The sequence below is a fragment of the Morone saxatilis genome, unplaced genomic scaffold (genome assembly GCF_004916995.1).
Source record: "Morone saxatilis isolate NCDOM2014 unplaced genomic scaffold, NCSU_SB_2.0 Contig9, whole genome shotgun sequence".
NCBI lineage: Eukaryota > Metazoa > Chordata > Actinopteri > Moronidae > Morone > Morone saxatilis.
The window spans coordinates 4,948,968-4,969,345 of NW_023340268.1; the positions used below are offsets into that span (position 1 = coordinate 4,948,968).

At 39.8% G+C, this 20,378-nt stretch overlaps 1 protein-coding gene across 4 annotated transcripts; it reads left to right on the plus strand.

Moving 5' to 3' along the window:
• Positions 1 to 195: 195 nt before the first annotated feature.
• On the plus strand, positions 196 to 15,130 carry sfpq (splicing factor proline/glutamine-rich; the record flags this gene model as incomplete). Of its 4 annotated transcripts, none has more annotated exon segments than XR_004797479.1 (11): positions 196 to 384; positions 488 to 789; positions 920 to 1,015; positions 1,359 to 1,555; positions 1,682 to 1,766; positions 1,905 to 2,016; positions 2,109 to 2,157; positions 2,557 to 2,663; positions 14,268 to 14,316; positions 14,822 to 14,906; positions 15,003 to 15,130. XR_004797479.1 is itself a non-coding variant. In XM_035680919.1 (9 exon segments), coding segments are annotated over 9 exon segments (1,248 nt in total), but the record flags the coding sequence as incomplete, so codon positions are not given.
• Between the last annotated feature and the right edge of the window lie 5,248 nt (positions 15,131 to 20,378).

The window sequence follows — 20,378 nt, forward strand, 5'->3', positions numbered from 1 at the left end:
ATAGAAAAGTAGAATATATAACAGAAGTGTAATTAATAAACACTAATAAATCTGAGAGCTGGACCCTGAACAGACGTACAGAACTTCAGTATAATTACAGTATTAACAACAGAGTGCTGCACATTTCAGGGTTGGCAGTTTAATTATAATAACTAAACTTATCACAGAGAATTAAATGATCTTGTCTCTCAACAGGAGTTCAGGGCGACGCTGTCCATGCTGCTGAAACCCGGCGAGAAGACGTACACGCAGCGCTGCCGCCTGTTCATCGGTAACCTGCCCAACGACATCACAGAGGAGGATTTCAAGAAGCTGTTCGCAAAGTACGGAGAGCCCAGCGAGGTCTTCATCAACAAAAGCAAAGGCTTTGGTTTCATCCGACTGGTAAGAGATTCCAGTCATCCAGTTACTGTGAAACACGTTAATTTGGGTTTAAAACATCCCATAATAATAATAATAATAACGTCACCTATGTTTGTTTTTGCAGGAGTCGCGTGCACTTGCAGAAATAGCAAAAGCAGAGCTGGATGACACACCGATGAAAGGCAGACCGCTACGTGTCCGATTCGCCACGCACTCTGCGGCTCTGTCTATAAAGAATCTGTCTCCGTTTGTGTCCAACGAGCTCCTGGAAGAAGCCTTCTCGCAGTTCGGGATGGTTGAGAGGGCCATCGTCATCGTAGATGACCGCGGGCGCTCCACAGGCAGAGGCATCGTCGAGTTTGCGTCCAAACCTGCTGCCAGAAAGGCTCTGGATCGCTGCAACGAGGGCGTCTTCCTTCTCACCACGTAAGTGCAGCTAAATCGAACAAAATCCACTTTTTTTTTATTGTGTTCGGTTGAATAATACACCTCCGTGAAAAGATGAATGAAACCCTTCCTTATTCCTCTTCTCCCACTCTTTGTTTCTCCCCTTCAGGTCACCCCGACCGGTTGTTGTCGAGCCTCTGGAGCAGTTTGATGATGAAGACGGTCTTCCAGAGAAACTGGCACAGAAGAATCCCAGATATCAAGCGTAAGCAAATCACTGCTCACACATATTTATCGAGTTTGAGTCTCCGATGCAATCATCTTTATTATGGTAATTATATTTGAAGTCATTGTTGTGAGAGCAGCAGATGGTCTGTGGGGTGGGGGTGGGGACGGTTCAGGGATTACAGCTGTTAAAAATCAATCCTCTGTGTGGAGGAGCAGATTGATCCGTGTAAATCAGAGGAAGGATCATTTAGCATTAATTCAATCAATGATTTCAAATGTTATTGTGAAGAGTTTTTAACTTCCAGGCAGAACTTTAAATGTTCACAGTGCTGCAGACGCAATCATTTGAACCTAACGCGTTTGTCGTGTCGTGTCTACAGAGAGCGAGAGGAGCCTCCCCGTTTTGCTCGCCCAGGCACTTTCGAATTCGAGTACTCCAAACGCTGGAAATCCCTGGATGAGATGGAGAAGCAGCAGAGGCAGCAGGTGGAGAAGAACATGCGCGAGGCCCGCGAGAAGCTGGAGAGCGAGATGGAGGACGCGTACCACGAGCACCAGGCCAACCTGCTCAGACAAGGCGAGTGCAGTGGTGTTGTTGTCGGGTTTAATAAGAGCCAAAAGGCCTGCTACATTTTCTGCTACTGATCTCTAGAAAATATAAAAGTGCCGCAGTTTAATGTGTCGGTTTCGTGTTTCCTCGTAGATCTTCTGAGGCGGCAGGAGGAACTGCGGCGCATGGAGGAGTTGCACAGTCAGGAAATGCAAAAGAGGAAGGAGATGCAGATCAGGTATTTACGTTCTCCGTTGTTGATTGTGGCCCCCAAAGCTCGTTGTTAGTTATTCCGGTTACTCTGTGAATCGGTTCAGCCCTAATCTTGTTAAACTTGGATCACATTTGATTAAGATTTGTTCCTCTCGGTAAACAGACAAGAAGAAGAGCGTCGCAGGCGGGAGGAGGAAATGCTTCGCAAGAGGGAGATGGAAGAACAGATGCGCCGCCAGCGGGAGGAGAACTACAGGATGGGCAACTTCATGGATGTAAGTGGACTAAACACACATATAATACATATAAACAATGTAAAGATTGAACCAAATGTTTCCGGTTTAATGATTATTTGTGTTTTTTACAGAGGGACAGAGAAATGAGAATGAACCCCGGTGGAGCTCTGAACATGGGTGGTAAGTTATTTATAAGTAATTTCAATGAGGAAAGAAACTCAGCCCCCTTTTTATATCCGTTACATCATAGTCAATAACTATAATCTTCACTTTAATTCAACAGCAGCACAAACTACAGGCTGCAGTATGACCTTAATGTTGAAACAAAACCTTTCTAAGATACTTAAAGATTAAAAACTGAATTATAAGTGTGTCTACGTCTTAACACGTCACTTTGGTAGTTTTTCTTCTTACAAGTTTATGAGATTCCCTTTTAAGAAGCCACAGTATCGAATGTGCACTAATTATTTGTAGTCTTACGACACAAAATAGGCTTCGTCCTCAACATGCCACGCAGCAGTTTGTATGGCTCGTGTACATCAGTCGTAGTTTGACCGGCTGCTATGTTGATCGTGATAGACTTGCCCTTTGGTGCAGCAAACCAGAAGTTCCCCATGGGCGGACTGGGCTTTGAGGGACAGCCGGGAATGGGACCGTCCGCCGGAGGCTTGATGGGCAACGAAATGGTAACGTATCCCACTTTATGGCAGTCAGTAGTTAACGTAGTTTGTGATCGGCTTTCCTTTCTGTTGGAAAGACTCCCAGCTGATGTTTTAATCACGGAGGCCAGCTGGCCCAAAGCGAGACGTGGAGAACATGTCTGATTTGTGTTCGCAGCGGTCTCTGGATGATGCTGGTTGTTGAATGTGACCGATAACGCTGCCTGCCTGAGCCGAGCCCCCTCAGTTAGCTGCAGCCTTTCTGCTCTCCAGCTGCCGAAAACCGTCAACCTGCACTAAAACACGAGACGTTGCTCTCCGACAGCCGTAGACAGACTTCAGTGGCTCTGCTCACTCTTATCACTGCGTCTGTGTAGTGGACTGCTATTGCAAGCCCTGTCTCATTGTGAGCTGGACAGGCACTTTTTCTACCAGTTTTTTTTTTTTTTTTTTCCTCCTCCTCCTTTTAAAACTGTTGACAATGTGTTTTATTTAGTTTTAAATCACCTTTTTCATACTGTGCTCATGCATCGTCTGTCTCTGAGAAGAAATGAAGGCTCTGTGTGTTTTTTTTCGGGGTGGCAGTGTGAAAACCCTCCTCTTGTGCTATAAAGCCAATTTGAGACACGAGGTAGGTGTGTAGTTCATCTTCGGGTCCAGAAACCTTTACCTTCTCGTCAACATCCTTTTTTTTTTTGTTACGGAGCATTAACGGTGCTTTTAGTGCAGGCTGATGGTAGAAGCCGTAACATCTGAAATATACCAAAAAAACACAAAAGATTAAAACAGCAGGATTAATTGAGGGGGGCAGGCAAAGCTTTGTGATCGATCTGTGAATACTGGACGACGCTTGAGAGCTTCTGGCAGAATTGTAGTACCAACGATTAGTTTGTTTCTGGATTACAGTCGACAGTAAGAACGGTTAAATGTGTTTTAATCAACCTTTTGAAGTTCTATACAAACATTTGTAGTCGCTGTACAGTTATTACATGCTTCAATTTAGCGAGCTGTTTTATATTTGACCGATGGTGCGCTCCACATTTGTAGCTTTTCATCAGTAATAGTAGCACGGCCTAATTATTTAGTCTTGCTTTGAATTTTAAAGCACCATTTTGCCCCTTTTTTTCTTAAAGTGAGTTTACAGCTGAAAACGGAGCCAACGGTTCAGTTTGTTGGCGAAACAACAAGTTTTCACAATTCATGAAGTTGCACGACGTGTGCGCCTCGACGCACCGATGTTTTACAGTCACATCTGAACATAAAGCTCAGTTTATTTAAGTTTGTTTAATCCAGTTCGAGATAAAACCATATTCTACGTTCCTGCTGCATCACATCCTTTGAGTCATTACCTCTTTGTTCCATCGTAGCCTCGTGTTGTAAACCGAAGCCCTCCGTCCCCGTTGGACTTCTGGCTTTTTGAGACATTCACTCTTTCTCACACCGTTCTAGTTTCACAGGACTTGTCTGAAATGGCAACGTAAACCTCACATCAATGAACAAACTGCTTTTCTTGTTGGGGGAAAAATGGTTGTGCTGAATGTCTTGTGCAATGTGTATATTTTATTCTGTCCAAGTGCCGATATTCTGTATTTCTGGTACCGTCCATGTACTTAAGACACTTTGCATCGGAGACCAGTTAGTTAGTGTTTCCATTTTATCGATGCAGTGTTATAAGAGCTGCTGTGGTAGATGGACAGCAGGATAATACTCCTTTATTATTTCTTTACAGTCAGAGTTTGTTATGGTGGCACTTTAACTTCATATGTTTCCAGAAGGAGCTCTTAATTATAACTTTTTATCTATTTTATACATTTTTGTGAATCCCTCCACGAAGAGGTTTTATGTATTTACATCTTAAATGATCGTGAAGAGGTCAGCATGGTCAGCATTTACCTGAACTAGTAGAGACTTTAGAGTAGTCTTGGCATGCTGGAGGGACCGCAGTAGGTCGGCACTGACTAACAAAAGCATTACCCTCTCTTCCTTTTCCGTATGTAACCTGTGGCACCTGTGGACCTTCATATTGGAACGAACGGTTTCTTCGGATGTGTCTCCTGCTGGTTGTGTTATAAATCTGCTCACGATAAAAAAAACAAACAAAAACAAACAAATCACCTCTTATTGCCACACACTTATATACACTCCCACATGGACATGAACTGTGTGAACATGCACTTGAACACACCTCATACTTTATTCTGCCTCCCTGGCAAATTGACACCCACAGCGCAACGAGCGCTTCGCCCAGGGCGGTCCTAGGGGGATCGGTCCTGGTAACCCCGGGTATGGCAGGGTCCGCGAGGAGTTTGACGGTCCTACTAAGAAACCCCGTTTTTAAACGCTGCTCCTTGATGCTCCCAGCAGCACCATTTTGTATAAATTATCCAAAACAAACATGCATTTTCTTGTATTTAAGTTTAAATTGTTGCTACATTTTAGCCTGACAATTTGCTCCTTTTATGACAAAGTCAATATTTTCATTTTTTTATTTTGTGTTGTCAGTAGTGTGGAAAGAGGAGTCACATTCGTGTGGTCCGTTAGTTCTTTCTGACCCATGTATAATTTTTCTTTTCTAGATGTATTATCCTCTGTGAGTCGCCGTGAAGTGATAATTGTAACATTTTTCTCAACTTTCTATGGCTGTGTTTTTGTGCCATACATTTGGAGTCAAAGCATGTATTATAATAAAGAGACATTGGTTCTATCAGGACAAACCTTTAATATTTATTCCTAAACGTTGAAACGTTCGCTCACAAAGCAACCAACTCCCAACACTTGGTTGTTTGCACTAATGAAATACTCTTAAAGGTCTTAAAGGGTCTATGTGTTATCTCTGCTGCAGTCCTGACTTCTTTGTTCCGCAATGCGTGAAACAAAATCTACAAAACACGAAGCGTGAAGCCGTCTGAAGCCAAAAACGACCTCATTTGACTTCCTGAAACCCGTCACAGCTGCCGTTCTCAAGAGAAGAACAACGTCGGAGTTAAAAATGTACTTTTTTAAAAAAAAAAGAGAAGTAATTAGATTTGAGACACGGCCTGACGTTACGACTGTGCTCTTCAGGTGACTTGTATTTATAATATATAATAAGTTTGGACTCCGCAAGTCGCTGTGCTTTGTGGAACAGTCGTCTCCTTTAAAAACATTAAAACGTGAACTGTTTCAGGCTTTCAGAGAGGTTTCCCTCAGTGCTTTTACAGTCTTGCTTCAGGAGAGCAGAAATACGACACATAGAGCCTTTAAGAGAGCCTGTGGTGTTCAGTGTGTAGTTAGTGTGGATGGCGCTGCGAACACGTTCTGCTCACATACTCAGGCTCTCACTGACACACAGACTGGAGTGTCTTTGTGTGCATGTTTAGGGTTGTTGACTACGTTTACATGCAGTCGATTGTACGTGTTAATAACGATCACTGCACTCGGAGGATCGTAGAAGTCCTAAAAGCTGAACTTCCAATTAATGTTTCCACCTTAAGAGCTGAATTATTTGTTGAGATCTCAAACATTTTAGAGAGAAACAACCCAGCTGCTGCGTTGTTTTGTATTCCCCTCAATGATCTGTTATCAGCCGTCGTTGCTTTCAGTGTGTGGAGGTTGGCCGTGTAGTTTAAAGGCCGATAACCTCGTTCCTCTGAGTGGATTCAGTCACATGTTCTCCGTATCTGTTTTTAGTTACGCAGATGATCCTTTCACAAAGCTGCATGTAAACGTAGTTCAACAGTTTGTGTGTTTTTAAGGAACACAAAAGGAAGTATTTATTGAAGTAAGTTTATCTGAGTACTATAGTTGGACGATCTGTTGGCATGAGTAAATCTGCCTTTGCATGATTGGCAAGGGACGCTCCGTTGGTCTTAAGTAACTTTACGTAAAAAGCATTCTGCTCCGTGTTAAAGGCACGATCACCTCTAGAAACTAAAGCAACTGAAAATATGAATCTTTACACGTTTAAAAACCAACAATAAGTGTGACCAAGTTCTTTTTAAGTTGTTGCTTTGAATATATTTTATTATTTATTTGTTTTTATAGAGCTGTGTGACACTAGTGTGACGTACAAGTCGGCAAACAAAAAGCCAGTGATGGATTTAAAAAGCTGATCTGAATCCTAAACTTGTACTTCACTGACAGCTTTTATTGTAACACAACAAATCCAGAGTTTCAGTTTCAGTTCTGTGCTCTGACCTTCATTCGTAAGATCGCTCTGACTCGTACTGCAGAGGAAGATCTGGTCCGTACCTGCTGCACCTTCTGCTTTTTTTATTACAGACAAAACATTTTAACTGTCTCCAGCTTGTGAATTCACTTTTTGCATCTTGTTGTTCAACAGACGTGTTATTGGTTTAATAATCTAACAGTTTAACTAAATTTAATCTGTTTTGTTGGACAGATTATTTATTTATTTATTTTATATTATTTGGCTGTTTTTTTGTCACACGGCTGAAAGAAGTTTTCTCCGTTTGTAGTTAAACTGGTAACAGACGACTTTTATTCACAACATATCATTGATCAACCCCTTTCTGCATTTCAGGAGACATTTTAATCTGTAGTTGTATTAATTATTATTACTACAAAGACACGAGAGCTCACAAACGGTGGTAAAACATTTTAAACTTAACCTTTTAAAAGGGGAAAAATAAAAACATAATGTTGGGCTTTAATCACCTTTAAATTATAGAACTGCTTCATCTGTGTTTTGAGTTTAGATGAACTATTCTTTTGTTGGATCACAGATTGTAACTAAACTCTGTAAACTAACAAAATGCTCTATAAAGAAACTGTATTACAAGGACTAATATTTTAATAATCACCACATGAAAGAGAATCAGATGCACATTTCCCCCCGCCGCCTCCTCTGGCAGCATTTCTCAGGGTTGTATGTTAGCAGGAGGTGTGCTGTGAAAGTGAGTGTAAGTATTCTTGCTTTAATTCAACTTGTATAACAAGTATAATGTTCCTGCGTTCTTGTTTTTGGAAATGGAGAACAAGCTGGCACTCTGTTCACGTTCACTGGCGCTATCTTGAACATTGAAGGTATATTTCACATTACGAGTAGTTAACACGAGTCTTTTAACAACAGTGCAGCTTTGGAGACGACTTTTATAAGCTTACATGTTCCAGATGAGTCAGAACAATGATTATCTTCCTGCCTGATCTTACAGTCACTTGTATTAGTGCTCTCTTTTGTAGACCGTGTCTGTCCACTGGGACAACATTCGGACCTGTAACTGGATGTCTACAAAGCATCCTACAGTAGTTCTTTTAATTTGTTAAATAGCCAAAAGTCTGCCAAAACGTCAGAGTGTGTAACCTTTTTGTAGCTTTGCTCTTGTGCTCAGTATGACGATGCACCCTGCACTGAAAATAAGAATTTGTCCTTTTGGTTATAAAAAAAAAAGTATCCCAAGAAAATCTTCCCTCTTCGTGTGGCATCTGGGGAACTGAAATCGCTGCAAAACCGAGGACGACAGAATATTTGGATGAACTCGGTAATGGCGTTGGATTTCCTGGAGTGTTCATCTGCAATGTTACGTGTGTTTGTGTTTTTGTAAATCTTTTCTTTGACAGGTTTGACCAGCTTTAAAAGATTGACTGTGGAGGAATTTGTGGCTGTGTAGCGAGGACTCAGGAATGTTTTAGCAAAGAAACCCTAAAACCCTAAAACCCCGGACGTTTGCAAACAACGTTAGTAAGATTTCACATCACATAAAGGATTAAAACAAGGACGCTGACTGTAGACGACACACTCGGTGTCGTAGAGACTGATAGCCTCGTCATTCCTCGTACATGAAACAGTTTCTAACCCTGTAAATAAAACTGTGGGTAAAACCAAACATAACTAACTTTTAATGTTTAAACTTTAATGTATCTTTCAAAACCTTTTCAGATAATTTGGTGTTAAACAAATGCAGATCCCTAACTTTAAAGTGTCACTTCAGATGTGAACTGTAGGTACGTTTTACTGAAAGTGATGATCGGTATTCTGCTGTCATTCATTTGACAACTCGCTGGAGACCTTCTGTAGTTCTGTAACCCTTCTGATCTTCTGTTGTGGGAACGGAAGAGCTCTTTTTGTAGTCCACGAACACCAGATAGGTTGGTTAAATCATAAATGTATCAGAGCTCCAGTTCAGTCTGGAACCAGTTTACAACCGTTGTTTGTAGATCAATGCTGGTGTGTTTGTTGTTTTTCAGATCGCAGCCTAAAACTCTAATATTCATGCAACATTAGACCAGCTTTTAGCTGCTGGTTATTTACTTGGTAAGATCTTGAATCTAACTGAACTCATAGTTTATAATAAAAGCAGTAAAAAAATATACATAAGCTTAAACTTTATAAGTTTTTGATGCTTTATTTCTCATATTTTTTATCTCTTTATCAAGAGAATTTAGCACAATAACAACAAACCTTTGGGTTCGCTGACGTAGGGCTTTGTTGTAAATAGACGGTTCAGTGTCTGACTGCAGTGAACAGATTAACTGGATTAAAACGGGACCTGGAAGAGATTTTGTTTAAATAGCGACTGGGGGGGGAAAAACTAGCGGGAGAAAAGGCAAAATTCAAAAAGCCGGCAATACTTTAGAGTCAGTCAGACAATTAGATTTTATTTTAAAAAAAAAGCTAACAAATCTTAAAATAACTAATAAATGTCATTTTGTTTACAGGAAGTTTGTTAAATATGAATATAGTGGTGAAGTGTTTATTTAGCACTTTGGTAGTCAAACAGTATTGGAGTCGTTTTCCACACAGCAGCTGAACATCCTGCGAAATAGTACAGATTCTCTTTGACTTGACTCAAGTGTAAACTTTAAAACTTGTAATGTTATGTCTGTGTGTTGGTGTTGTGTACAATTTGTTTTTCTTTAACAGGTTTGACCATCTTTAAAGGTGTTGGACTATGAGAAGGAACTTTCCAAACCAAGAAATTCAAAGTCTGTAGCTTCTGTTGGTTTTGTTAATGAAAAGCTGTCACTCTCTCTCGAGGACCGAATAGCACCTGTTTTTGGACAGATTGATCTTATTGATCATGATAGATTGGTGGCTCTATAGCTCTGACTGTTGTTCAGGTGGAAGATACTTCTTCCAAGTACACAAGATTTAACTGACTGTGCCAAGAAACACTAAACCGCACTTTTACAGCACATTTTGACTTTGCGTTATTGGAGTAAAATGGAAATCAAAGCCTTGACACGGACACAAGAGTAAGTTCATAGTCAAGATTTGTTAAAGGGAGGCACCAAGCACATCTGACAGACCTACGCAGTAGCTGTGTGATAAATGTTTGAACCAGGGACGTTTCCTACGGCTAAGTAAAAAGATTTAATCAAACTCTTTGACGCTGGTTTTCTTAAAAAGATGTTTTTTGTCAGGATTTATTTACAGGTGGCACCAAACACACAACAGTCTATTAATCAACTGTATCGGACGTTAAGAACATGGATTTGGATCGCAGCACATTTTTAATCTGTTATTGGAGTAAAACTACAAATCCAAAAAGCCTCTTAATTTTGTCGGCATTTGAACAAGAAACAGTAACTATATGAGACGTCCCTTTATTACTGACGGCATCAGTGGAGTAAAAACAGAAGCTCGTATCAAAGCTTTTAACACACATTCATAGTCAAGAGGCTGTAAAGTTACTATATAACAGGGGCGTCGCCTTTTGCAGCACATTTTTTGTTACTTGAGTAAAAGCTGAAACCAAGTTTACATTCTTAATGAGAAGTTTTGATTTGTTTAAGGCCTCCTGGCTTTTAAACCCCCCCCTCCTCCTCCTCCTGCACCTCGACCCATATCTGTTCTCTCTTTGTGAAAAACCCCTCACCCCTAAAAGATACTGCACTAGTAGACCTGACCCACCTCCTATACACCAACCTACCTGAGGCAGGAAGTCCCATGCACCTTGCGGTTGAAGAGAGGATGGCGTGTTGTGCCTGTGTGGTTGTGTGTATGTTTTCATGTCTTTGGGTAAATGAGAGGTGCGTTAGCTGCTGTCAGCCAGCTTGTCAAAGACAGGCTGCCCCAGTCCACAGTAGAGGCTCTTCTCTGCAGTTGGGTTACATTGACGATGAGTAGTTCTGCAGAAGTCAGTGGACAGTAAAGCCTGGACTTGTTTGCACTGCAGCCAGAGGTATGCTTACACAGATCAGCTGAACAAGTAAGGTAAGTGTCCCATCCATGTTTATAATACAAGATGCACAGTTGTCCCATAACTTGACTCTTCTCTCTGTCCTCTCTTCACACCTCGTCACGGCTCACAGTGACGTCTACAGGGCTTCTGGCATCACACTTACAAAGAATGGCATCACAGTGCAGATCTCTGTTCTTCAACCTTTTTTGTGTGTGGATGTGGCGAAGCATTACAGCCCCGTGCAGTGTGTGTGTGTGTGTGTGTGTGTGGTTGTAGTACTTTTTGGCTTCTCTGTATGTATGCATGAAAGGAACTACGTATGGACGGCTGAGTCACTGGTTCAACGCTACAGTTTCTAACCACGGATGTGTGGAGCAAAGTGCTGAAGCTTTTTGGGGAAACACTGAAGGTCAAGAGAAGGTATCCCGTCTTTAGTTTCTGGCAAATGTTAAACTTAAAGCTTTTAACTCTTGTACAACTGTACACGGTGTTTTTTGTTTGTAAACCGTATTTAAAAGGTAATTAGCATTTAAAACAGGCAGGTTTTGTGCAACAATGAACAGAAAACTATCCACGCCCAACTCGTGGGATGGCGTCTTCCATTGTAACGCTTTAAAGGAGTTTTTTGACTAGTTTTGTCTTTGTGCTTTGTCTCTTTTAAACCCGTAACAGCTTTCGTTTGGTGCCTTTTTTCTTTTTTAAATGTATTGGATAAAATCCTAATGTTGGGTAGTTTGTTGCCCTTCCAGAAACAATAGCACATCTAGCAAATAGTTAATCTGTTTCTCATGGTTTTAAAGTCCAGTCGTCCCAGTGTGGATCACTGAAACATGGTAAATGATTAAAATCAAACTATTTACCGTAATTTCCCGACTATAAGCCGCTACTTTCTTCACACGCTTTGAAACAATGATGCCCGCGTTAACTCTACTAGATTTTTACGGTGGTGGTCACGGGGCGCTCTGGGCCTGAGACGCGACAGGGGTTGGAAGAATAATGGAAGAATTTACGCTAGTTTGTGTTTTGAATTCACTTTCAGTTTGGAATTCATTCATTCATTTTTAGCGCAGTTCATCCTGGAAAAACACAAAGAAAAGCACATCGGATGCTTTTAATACTAAAGGTAATCGATCTGTCTGTCGAAGGAAGGAAATAGACGGGCTGCTGGCACGTAAGTTTGGCGGCATCAATGAATCGATGGTGAGACGGCAGCATTTATTTAATTAAACATTTAAAAAAATCTTTGTGTAAATATCTCTCGTACAAATGTTTTTTTCTTTTTAAATTTAGTTGGTGCGACTTATGTTCAGATTCGCTCAATAGTCCGGAAATTACGGTAATCGTTTTTTTATCACTTTGAGTTAAGACGTTGACAGAACTCCTCCGTCTGTCCTCACTCTGGACTCCCTCTTGTCTCTGAACCTACGAGCGTTAACTGTTGTGGTGCTGGGTTGGGATATCTGTGCAGTTAACACACTGCTCGGGTTGCTCTGGGTGGGATTGTAGAAAATGAAAATCCCTGTCAGACATCCTGTTTGCCTGTACTTACACCAAAACCTTTGTGTGAGTGTGTAGATGAGGTTTGGTGGCTTTGTTCTTTTCTTTCTCTTTAAAAATACAAATATTTAATGTCAAATTATGACCGACTTCCTGAGGTCATGTTGAGCCGTTTCTCTTCACTTTCCGTTCATCCTCTGTCTGTTGAGTGAAGGGCTGTGAACTTTGGATTTACTGTATCGCCTGAAGTGTCTCCACTTTAATTACACCAGTGTATTATTTACGAGTTTTGTATCGGGAGAAAACACAAATCCAATGAAATGGGTGTCTGTTGGTGTTAAGAACACAACGGGAAGTACTTCCAAACCTTTAGCATATGAACTTTCATCAAAAATCAAACTGTCATAGTCAAATAAACACACAGACATGATGCACATACTAAGATATCACATCTTTGATGCCCATCATGATTAAACCTCGGCTCAGAACTCAAAGAAAAACGCACATTGTGTGAGAATATCACGTTTTCTTCTTCATCAACATAATCAGTGATATTTATTTCTACATTAATGGAAACATTGAATACAGGAACTGCTAATGGCTAAACCAGCTTTCTTTTAATAGTGCTAATTTAAGGGATGAATTTTGTTTTAACTCTCTGAATCTGTGGCAACATATTTCATATTTACATCCCTCAAAGCATTATGGGAACTGTAGTTCCAAACCTGATTATTCTCCAAAAAATAACCGGAGCAAACATAAATATATTCCGTACATATTTTGTTGCACTCTGTAGTTTTACATGACGATGCTCTACAACAATGCTGCTGTAACAGGCAGCAAACTAAATAATGGTTGTTGGTTTTAGACTGAAGTGGTCTGGAGGGCCGACAGATACCAGATAAAACACATATATAACTTAGAGTCGCTGGTTATTTCACATCCTGTTTGTGAGGAGGAAAAAGGAAAACGCAGAGACGAGTAGTTCTTCTCTGAGATTAAACATTTGCAGTAGTGCTCGACTCTATTGCTTTCTTTTCCTTTCCTGTCTCCTCTCAGTACCTCATTCTACTCATATTTTGTCATTCTTCCTGTTGAACTTGAAATGCCATCATACCAGTGACCAGCCAGCCATTTAGTTAAAAAAAGAAAGTACAGTACATCACGACTGTGGCATTTTCCTTTCGTTTGTTGTGCGTAGGAGTTGTCTCGTAGCTGCAAAGGAACCGTGGTGCTACCTGGAGTTTGTTTCTCCAAAGCTCGGGTGAGCCTTGATCAAGAGGGAACTACACTGTTACAGCCGATGCCGTGAATCAAGCCCCGGAGGCTGTCCATATGTATCTCTCTGCACTGTGATCCATTTTCTAACAAAGTCCTCAGTCCTGATTGGCCCAAAAACTCTTGTCTGTTTCCTGAGTGTGATGCCAGAATAACCCTTTTGGCCTCTAATGGCCTCGTCTAAAAGGGCACCGCCCCAAAGTCTGCAAGACTGACCTTTTTAATACGACTACTTCTGTACAAGGTTATGGTGCAGCTCCCAGCTGTGTTTTAAGGTTCTGCAGTAACACCCCAGATGTGTCAGTACGAAGTCCAGCTTCACATGGCTTTGTAACAGAATTACCTTCCCTGAGGATTGCAACAGATTTGAACGTGTTGTCATGAATTTCATCTCGTTCCCTCTGCAGTTTGTAAACAAATGACTCTACTTCAGGGTGCAGGGCGCTCTATTTATTTACCTGTGATGCATGTTCACATTATAACACCATAACCTGTATTTTACACATTAAAACATGTTTTGTTTTTTTCTTTTGGATCCACACACGTCACTGCACACACAAACACAAACAGAAAACACACATACTCTCATACACAGGATGTCATTTTTTGTCTTTTTTTAAAAGGGTGGCAACTTCAAAATAGTTATGGCATATAAAACAAACAAACAAACATAATGGTAGAAACCTGCTGACCAGTTCACTGCCAGGCTCTCATTGTTTGTCTCTCGCCACAGGAGCCTCGACCTGTCGAAGGAGGCTGAGAATCGGTGACGTTAAACCATGGTAAGATCCACAGGAGTTCAAATACAGAGTGTGGGGTTTATTCTTGTGTAAAATGTGTAAAAACAACTAAATTCTATACAGTTTTATTTTTACTTAGTACTTTATGTCTCAAGAGAAGAAGCCAGTCTGTTTTTATATATGTATAAAGGAGTTAAATTGCTTTATACATATAAAGATATTCACACATGCTGTAGCACTTCATAAGTCCTTTAAACAAACTTTGATGTGTGAAATCTTTCTTCTAACTCGAGGTATCCACACACGTTTCACTTGCAGTTGAACATGTCAGGATTTAACTACTTACACTTTTATTATTCCTGTACGTAAATAGAAACTGGTGACATTATGTAATATCCAGCATAGCTATTGTTCAACTTTAGCCAGATGTCTAATCAACCCTAATAATATAAAACACCAGTGAGTGTGTGTGTATATTGTGTTCATATAAACTGTAGGTTCCTCATAAATAAGTTTCTTTTGTTTTGTTTCTTCCTGTTTTTTTTAGGTAAAATGAAGACGATGTCTGATAAAATGCCAGAGCTGCAGGAGACCCAGCAACTGCACTGTGGTGATGCCAGGATGACTTCCATGTTAGTTCCCCTGCAGTTATATCATTTAGTCTTGAATTTAAAAACAATAAATAATAATAATCTTTACTAAAAGCTGTTTCTGCTCCTCTGTTGCAGAGCTGCAGGTGGTGAAGCAGATGCAGTACCAGGAGGCATCCAGCAGAGGACCAGCAGGCCGCGGTCCAGAGGAGGGATGCACTGTTTGTTGTTTTTGGAATAATTAATAATAAATAATATAAACCTAAGTTTTGTTGTTTTTGTATTTCTTATAGTACAAATGCTTATTTATTTTGGTGTTTAAACTCCTAAAAAAACTGGCCTTCTCAATACAATAACAGGCTGTAGAACTATAATACACTTTATAGCATGATTCTTTCTATTCTGTTAAATTTAAGTTGCAGCAGAATGTAGAGACATATAAAAGATCAAATAGTTATTTTAAAAAACCACAAGGACTCATTTATAGTTTGATTTTAGGTTATTTACAAACACTTTCTCCAGCAGAACCGTTGATTAACTTCCACCTCGGCCTGCCTGTGTTCCTACTTGCCTCAGTGCCCTGGCTCTGAAGCTCCCTGAGGCCAGTCCAGTTACAATTAAGGGTAAAGGTGCAATGTTTCCGCTGCTGGATCACACTTGTATCCTGAGGGTTGGCTGTCAAACCTGGAGGACGTCCAGAGCGCCGGGAGCAAGACGATACGAAGGAGTCAACTGAAGGAGGTCGAATGTGGGTCGGTTTAGTGTTGGCTGACCTGAGATCCACTAAAACACTCTGTAAACAGGCTGTTGGCAGCCACATACACAGACGGGTGACTAATTAAAGGAAAAACCTGAAACCAAACGATGCAGATGTTTCTATGCAGGGCTGAAAAAGTCACTAAATGAATTGTGAATTATGTTATATAATTGATTAATGTATCACTAATGTTACAGCTGGTAACAGTGGAGGTAATTTTATTTATATACTGCTGTGAAGCTTAACCTGTAAGTAAGTAAGTAAAGCTTTATTTATATAGCACCTTTTTGACACAGTTGCTTTACAAACAACAAATATACATGAGGGTATAACCATACCCAATCAAATAATTATAGGGAGCATGTAAATACAAACAAAGGAAGAAACGAGGGAAGGATGAATACAGAAGAAGACCGACACATGAAAGAAACAAACAACGGAAATCTATAAAGAGCTTGTCCTGTAGGACGGAAGGTTTTGAGCAGCGCGCTAACTGTCCACAGATTCAGTGATCTGAGTGAATGGGGAAAACTATCCACAATGTTGGGCTAAACAGCAAGGTACTTCTAGTTTACAGTTAAGCGGGGAACGGATAAGAAGGAGTGAGTGAGGAACAAGAACATCTGAAATTAACTGGGCAAGGTCATTCCCGAATGCCTTATATGATAAATCAGTAAGATCTTATAGTTGATCTACATTTTACAGGAGTCAATGAAGGGATGTGAGAAGCAGGAGTAACTGTGAACGACGCTGGTTTTGTTTAAAAGTCTGCGGATGATTTTGGACTAACCTGAATCGGTTTAACGGAAGGCGACTGAGGCGTGTATCTGTGAATGAATTGTTCAAAATCACTGGAGGACAAGAAACTTTAGATTTTTGCTATATTTCGTAGCTGCAGGAAACAGGACTGGACAAGTTTTGTGACATGAAGGTCAAATGTCATATGCTGGTCGAAGATGATACCCAGATTCTTAGCAGTGGGTTTGATATTAGTGCGTAGTGGTCCAATAAACTGATCAACTGCAGGATACACTGTAAAACCTGTTGTATTAATAGTATTATATATTAATATTTCATTTAAGTGCAAGTAACGTAAGTGTTTCTTAAGGTAACTCGGATAAATTAAGTTAATTTTACCAATTACGTTCAGTTAATTAAAAAAGGTACATTACACTCTTGTGCAGCAGTTCTCCAAACTTATTTAAAATGAACATGAAACTTTATAATAAATAAAATAAGACTAATTTAACTGCATCTTCTTTATATAAATGTTACCACTTGAATTTAATTTAAATAATGACGTTACCTGTCAAAACAGCTGACATAAGTCGTATCCATTGACGATTATATGTGAATTATCTAATTGTTACTGCTGTAATTAAGTTGTTAGCAAAAGTTTGTTCTGTTGTTTTCTGTGTCACTGACATCAAATCTTTACACTGTGGGCATAATTACAAATTGGGCAAATGATGATTTATAAACTGATAAAAACAATTAAAGTCAATTTAAAGTCAACATAAAGAAAATGAGTCAATGGAACAAACTAGAGTCACCAATAATTAAAATACTGCACACATTTAAGTTCATTCAAAACAACCATTCAGTTTTGAGTTAGTTTTAATTAATGTGAGTTAACTTACTTAATTTATTAAGATGTGCTGTTCATCATTTATAATACTTGATTCGTATTCTGTATTAAGAATCTGTCTGCTTAAATTTATCTATTGAATCTAGGAGAGAGGAACATAAAATGGAAATGCTCAATGTTTTCAAATTTGTACTTCAATAAATGTACTTAGTTACATTCAACCACTGGCAGACAATGTAGTAAATAAGTAAATATGTTTGTCCTGAATGCTGATGGATGAGGAGGTAACAGCTGGTGTCTATGACATTACCTCAGTGATGGGGATGAGAATGGCACATTTTTAATACATTATATTCAGGAGCTCTTTATCTCTATCCACTTCTATGTAGTGTTATGTGAATGTTGCTTAGTGATGTTGACAATATTCAGTGCTCATTATACTATTCATAGGCCCTGTGTGGGCTCCGCCAGAGGAGCTTAAATGACTCAAATGACTTCATCTGCCTGTCAACTGCTGTTTGTTTCTCTGTTGCTTTGTTTTAAACTTGCTACGACACAAAATGAGACTTGTAGAAACTTATTAAATCAACTCAGTGCAGAAGTGACTGTATATTCCCATAACTCTCATAGGAAGTTTATTAGAAAGAGTTGTGTAATTTGTGACTAATTATAGTTAAAATAGTTCAATTATTATAGTCGCTTGACGTCCGCCTACAGACGAACAAGATGAGTTTGATCCCATCTGTCATTTTCCAAATGTGCTTATTTTAATTTATTGTCAATAGGATCTTATTTAACATAATTATATTAAAGTAGATTTTCTTTTTATTGACACAGTGATAGTTGAATTGTTGTGTGAACTTTATTTTAACTTTGCTCACTTGCTTACTGCTCTCAGTCCAACATTTGACTTTAAGGTGCAACAGCTGGTTTGTGTGTTTATTTTTCTCCTAAACACAAATATAAGGATGTATATAATAATATTGTTGTATGTGATAACATACACATTCAGGGATAAACAGCTTGAATAAAATAATTTTCCTCAAATTATGTACATGTAACAATTTTTATTATATTATATATTTTTAACAATGAAGCTACACTAAACCCAAATATTAGGACTACTAATACTACTAACTACAGAAGTACTCCCTGAGGTACAAGTACCTGTAACTTTAGGGGTCTTTCAGTCAGTTCACAGCTCAATATTGATCTTTTATATTCGTCTGGAAAACAGCTCAATAAACTAAAATAACAACAATAATATAAGCACCAAATTGCATTCTCTAGGAACCTTTTAAGAATATCTTATATCTGGTAACAGACCTGCTGCCAAAGACAAATAACTTTAATGAAACAGTAACTGCACTGGTTCTGCATACAGGAGATGGCAGGGTCAGAAATAATAAAGTTTTAAAGGTTTTCAAAGAGTTTTCTGGATGATATTAGACATTAAATGGTTTTACACTTAACCATTAGTCAACCATTGCTGAGGATGTTTTTTACTTTAACTTCACTTCCTGGACGTTCAAACAACACTCACTTAGCCCCGTGCGTTTACCACCTGTTCCCTCCGTCTGTAAACTGACCTGGGGAAGAGGGAAAGGGAGAGAGGGAGAGGAGGTAAAGTAGGTGGTGTCCACCTGACCAGCTCCAGCCATGCATCATTAATGACCATGCATCATTGATGGCGTCCGCTGCCCACAGGTGGAGCGGTACAATCCCTTCTCCACTCACCCCCCGCGGCCTGTAGCTGGAGACACGCATAGATCCAGTTCTTCATCTGCAGAGGAAACGCTCCACCTGTCCTCCAGTTGATCTTATTTTTAGGGTCATACATGTACATCTAGTTTAACTACCAGAGGGTCTTTCCAGGTAAATTCTCCTCCAAACACAAACTGAGAGACCAATGAGTGGCACCGCTGGAGCTGCACCCCCGACAGCCATACTCGGCTTGGGTTTGGACCTCAGTGGGCCGTGGCGTCAGAGGGCCGTGCAGAAGAGCAGAGCTTTGGTTCAGACGTACCTGCTCACCAGCTCTGTACACCCTCCACCCACAGCCGGAGGAAGCAGGGAGACCAGGACCCCTCTGAGGCTGCCCTCGCTGGTCTCTACAGCCAAAGGGCCTCGCAGGCGAAGCAGCATGGCTCGTCTCAGGTAAGCTGCACATCAGACTCAGTGAGTGTGGGTCTATATGTAGCATCAGTTTGTGTCTCTTTACAGTCACTGAGCTGAGTATCTTTGTAAACATTCCTTTCTTCTGCTTTATTTCAAACATCTCCATCTTTTTAAATACTTTCTCAGGCTGTATTTCCTTTTCAGGTAGTCATAAAGGACAGACCTCTTCACCCATTTATATTAAAATATTGACACAAAACATGATGGCCTGAACTGTTTTGATAACTGTTTCAGCTAAAAATGCCAAATACATCCTTGTTCCAGTGTCTCAAGTGTGAGGATTTGCTGTCTATTGGTCAGACTAAACACTTAATATACACAAAAAATGAATCTATAATAAAATTAATTGTTAGTCTTTCCAAGTCTTTTTTGTGTATAATACAATGTTTCACATAGAGGTAATAATTCCCCACCCTACAAACCTTTTAAAAATATCAGGATTTAGAGACATTATTGGATTTTTCCTGAGTCTGATTAAATTATGTTACATTTAATCATCTTAAAGGAAAAGTACTTTCTAGCTGAGAGTTGGATGAGAGGATCAATATCACTCTATTGTTTAATTAGTACAAAAACAAAAGTGTAAAAATGAGTTTTCAGATGCTTTTAGTAGGATTATGTTACCTTCACACAGCCAGGCTAACTGTTTCCCCCTGTTTCCAGTCTTTAAGCTAAGCTAACTGAATGCTGGCTGTTGCTTCCAATTTAACGGACCAGGTCAGTTTTAATAGAGGTGGTCATCCTAAGACCCGTACTCCACAACTAATCAAAATATGTTTATCCAAAACCCGATGAGAAAGAGAGAAACAACATCATCATCATCAGCAGCAGTTTTCTCTACTTCTGTAGCTTAACTTAAATTCCTTGTTCTTGTTTTCTTTCTTTGTTTCTGTTCTTACTTTCATCAACAACTGATTTTTGCACCACTGTTTATGACACAGTCAGACCGAAGTTTGCTTCCCATTCGTTTCTACGTGGAACAAAACTCAAG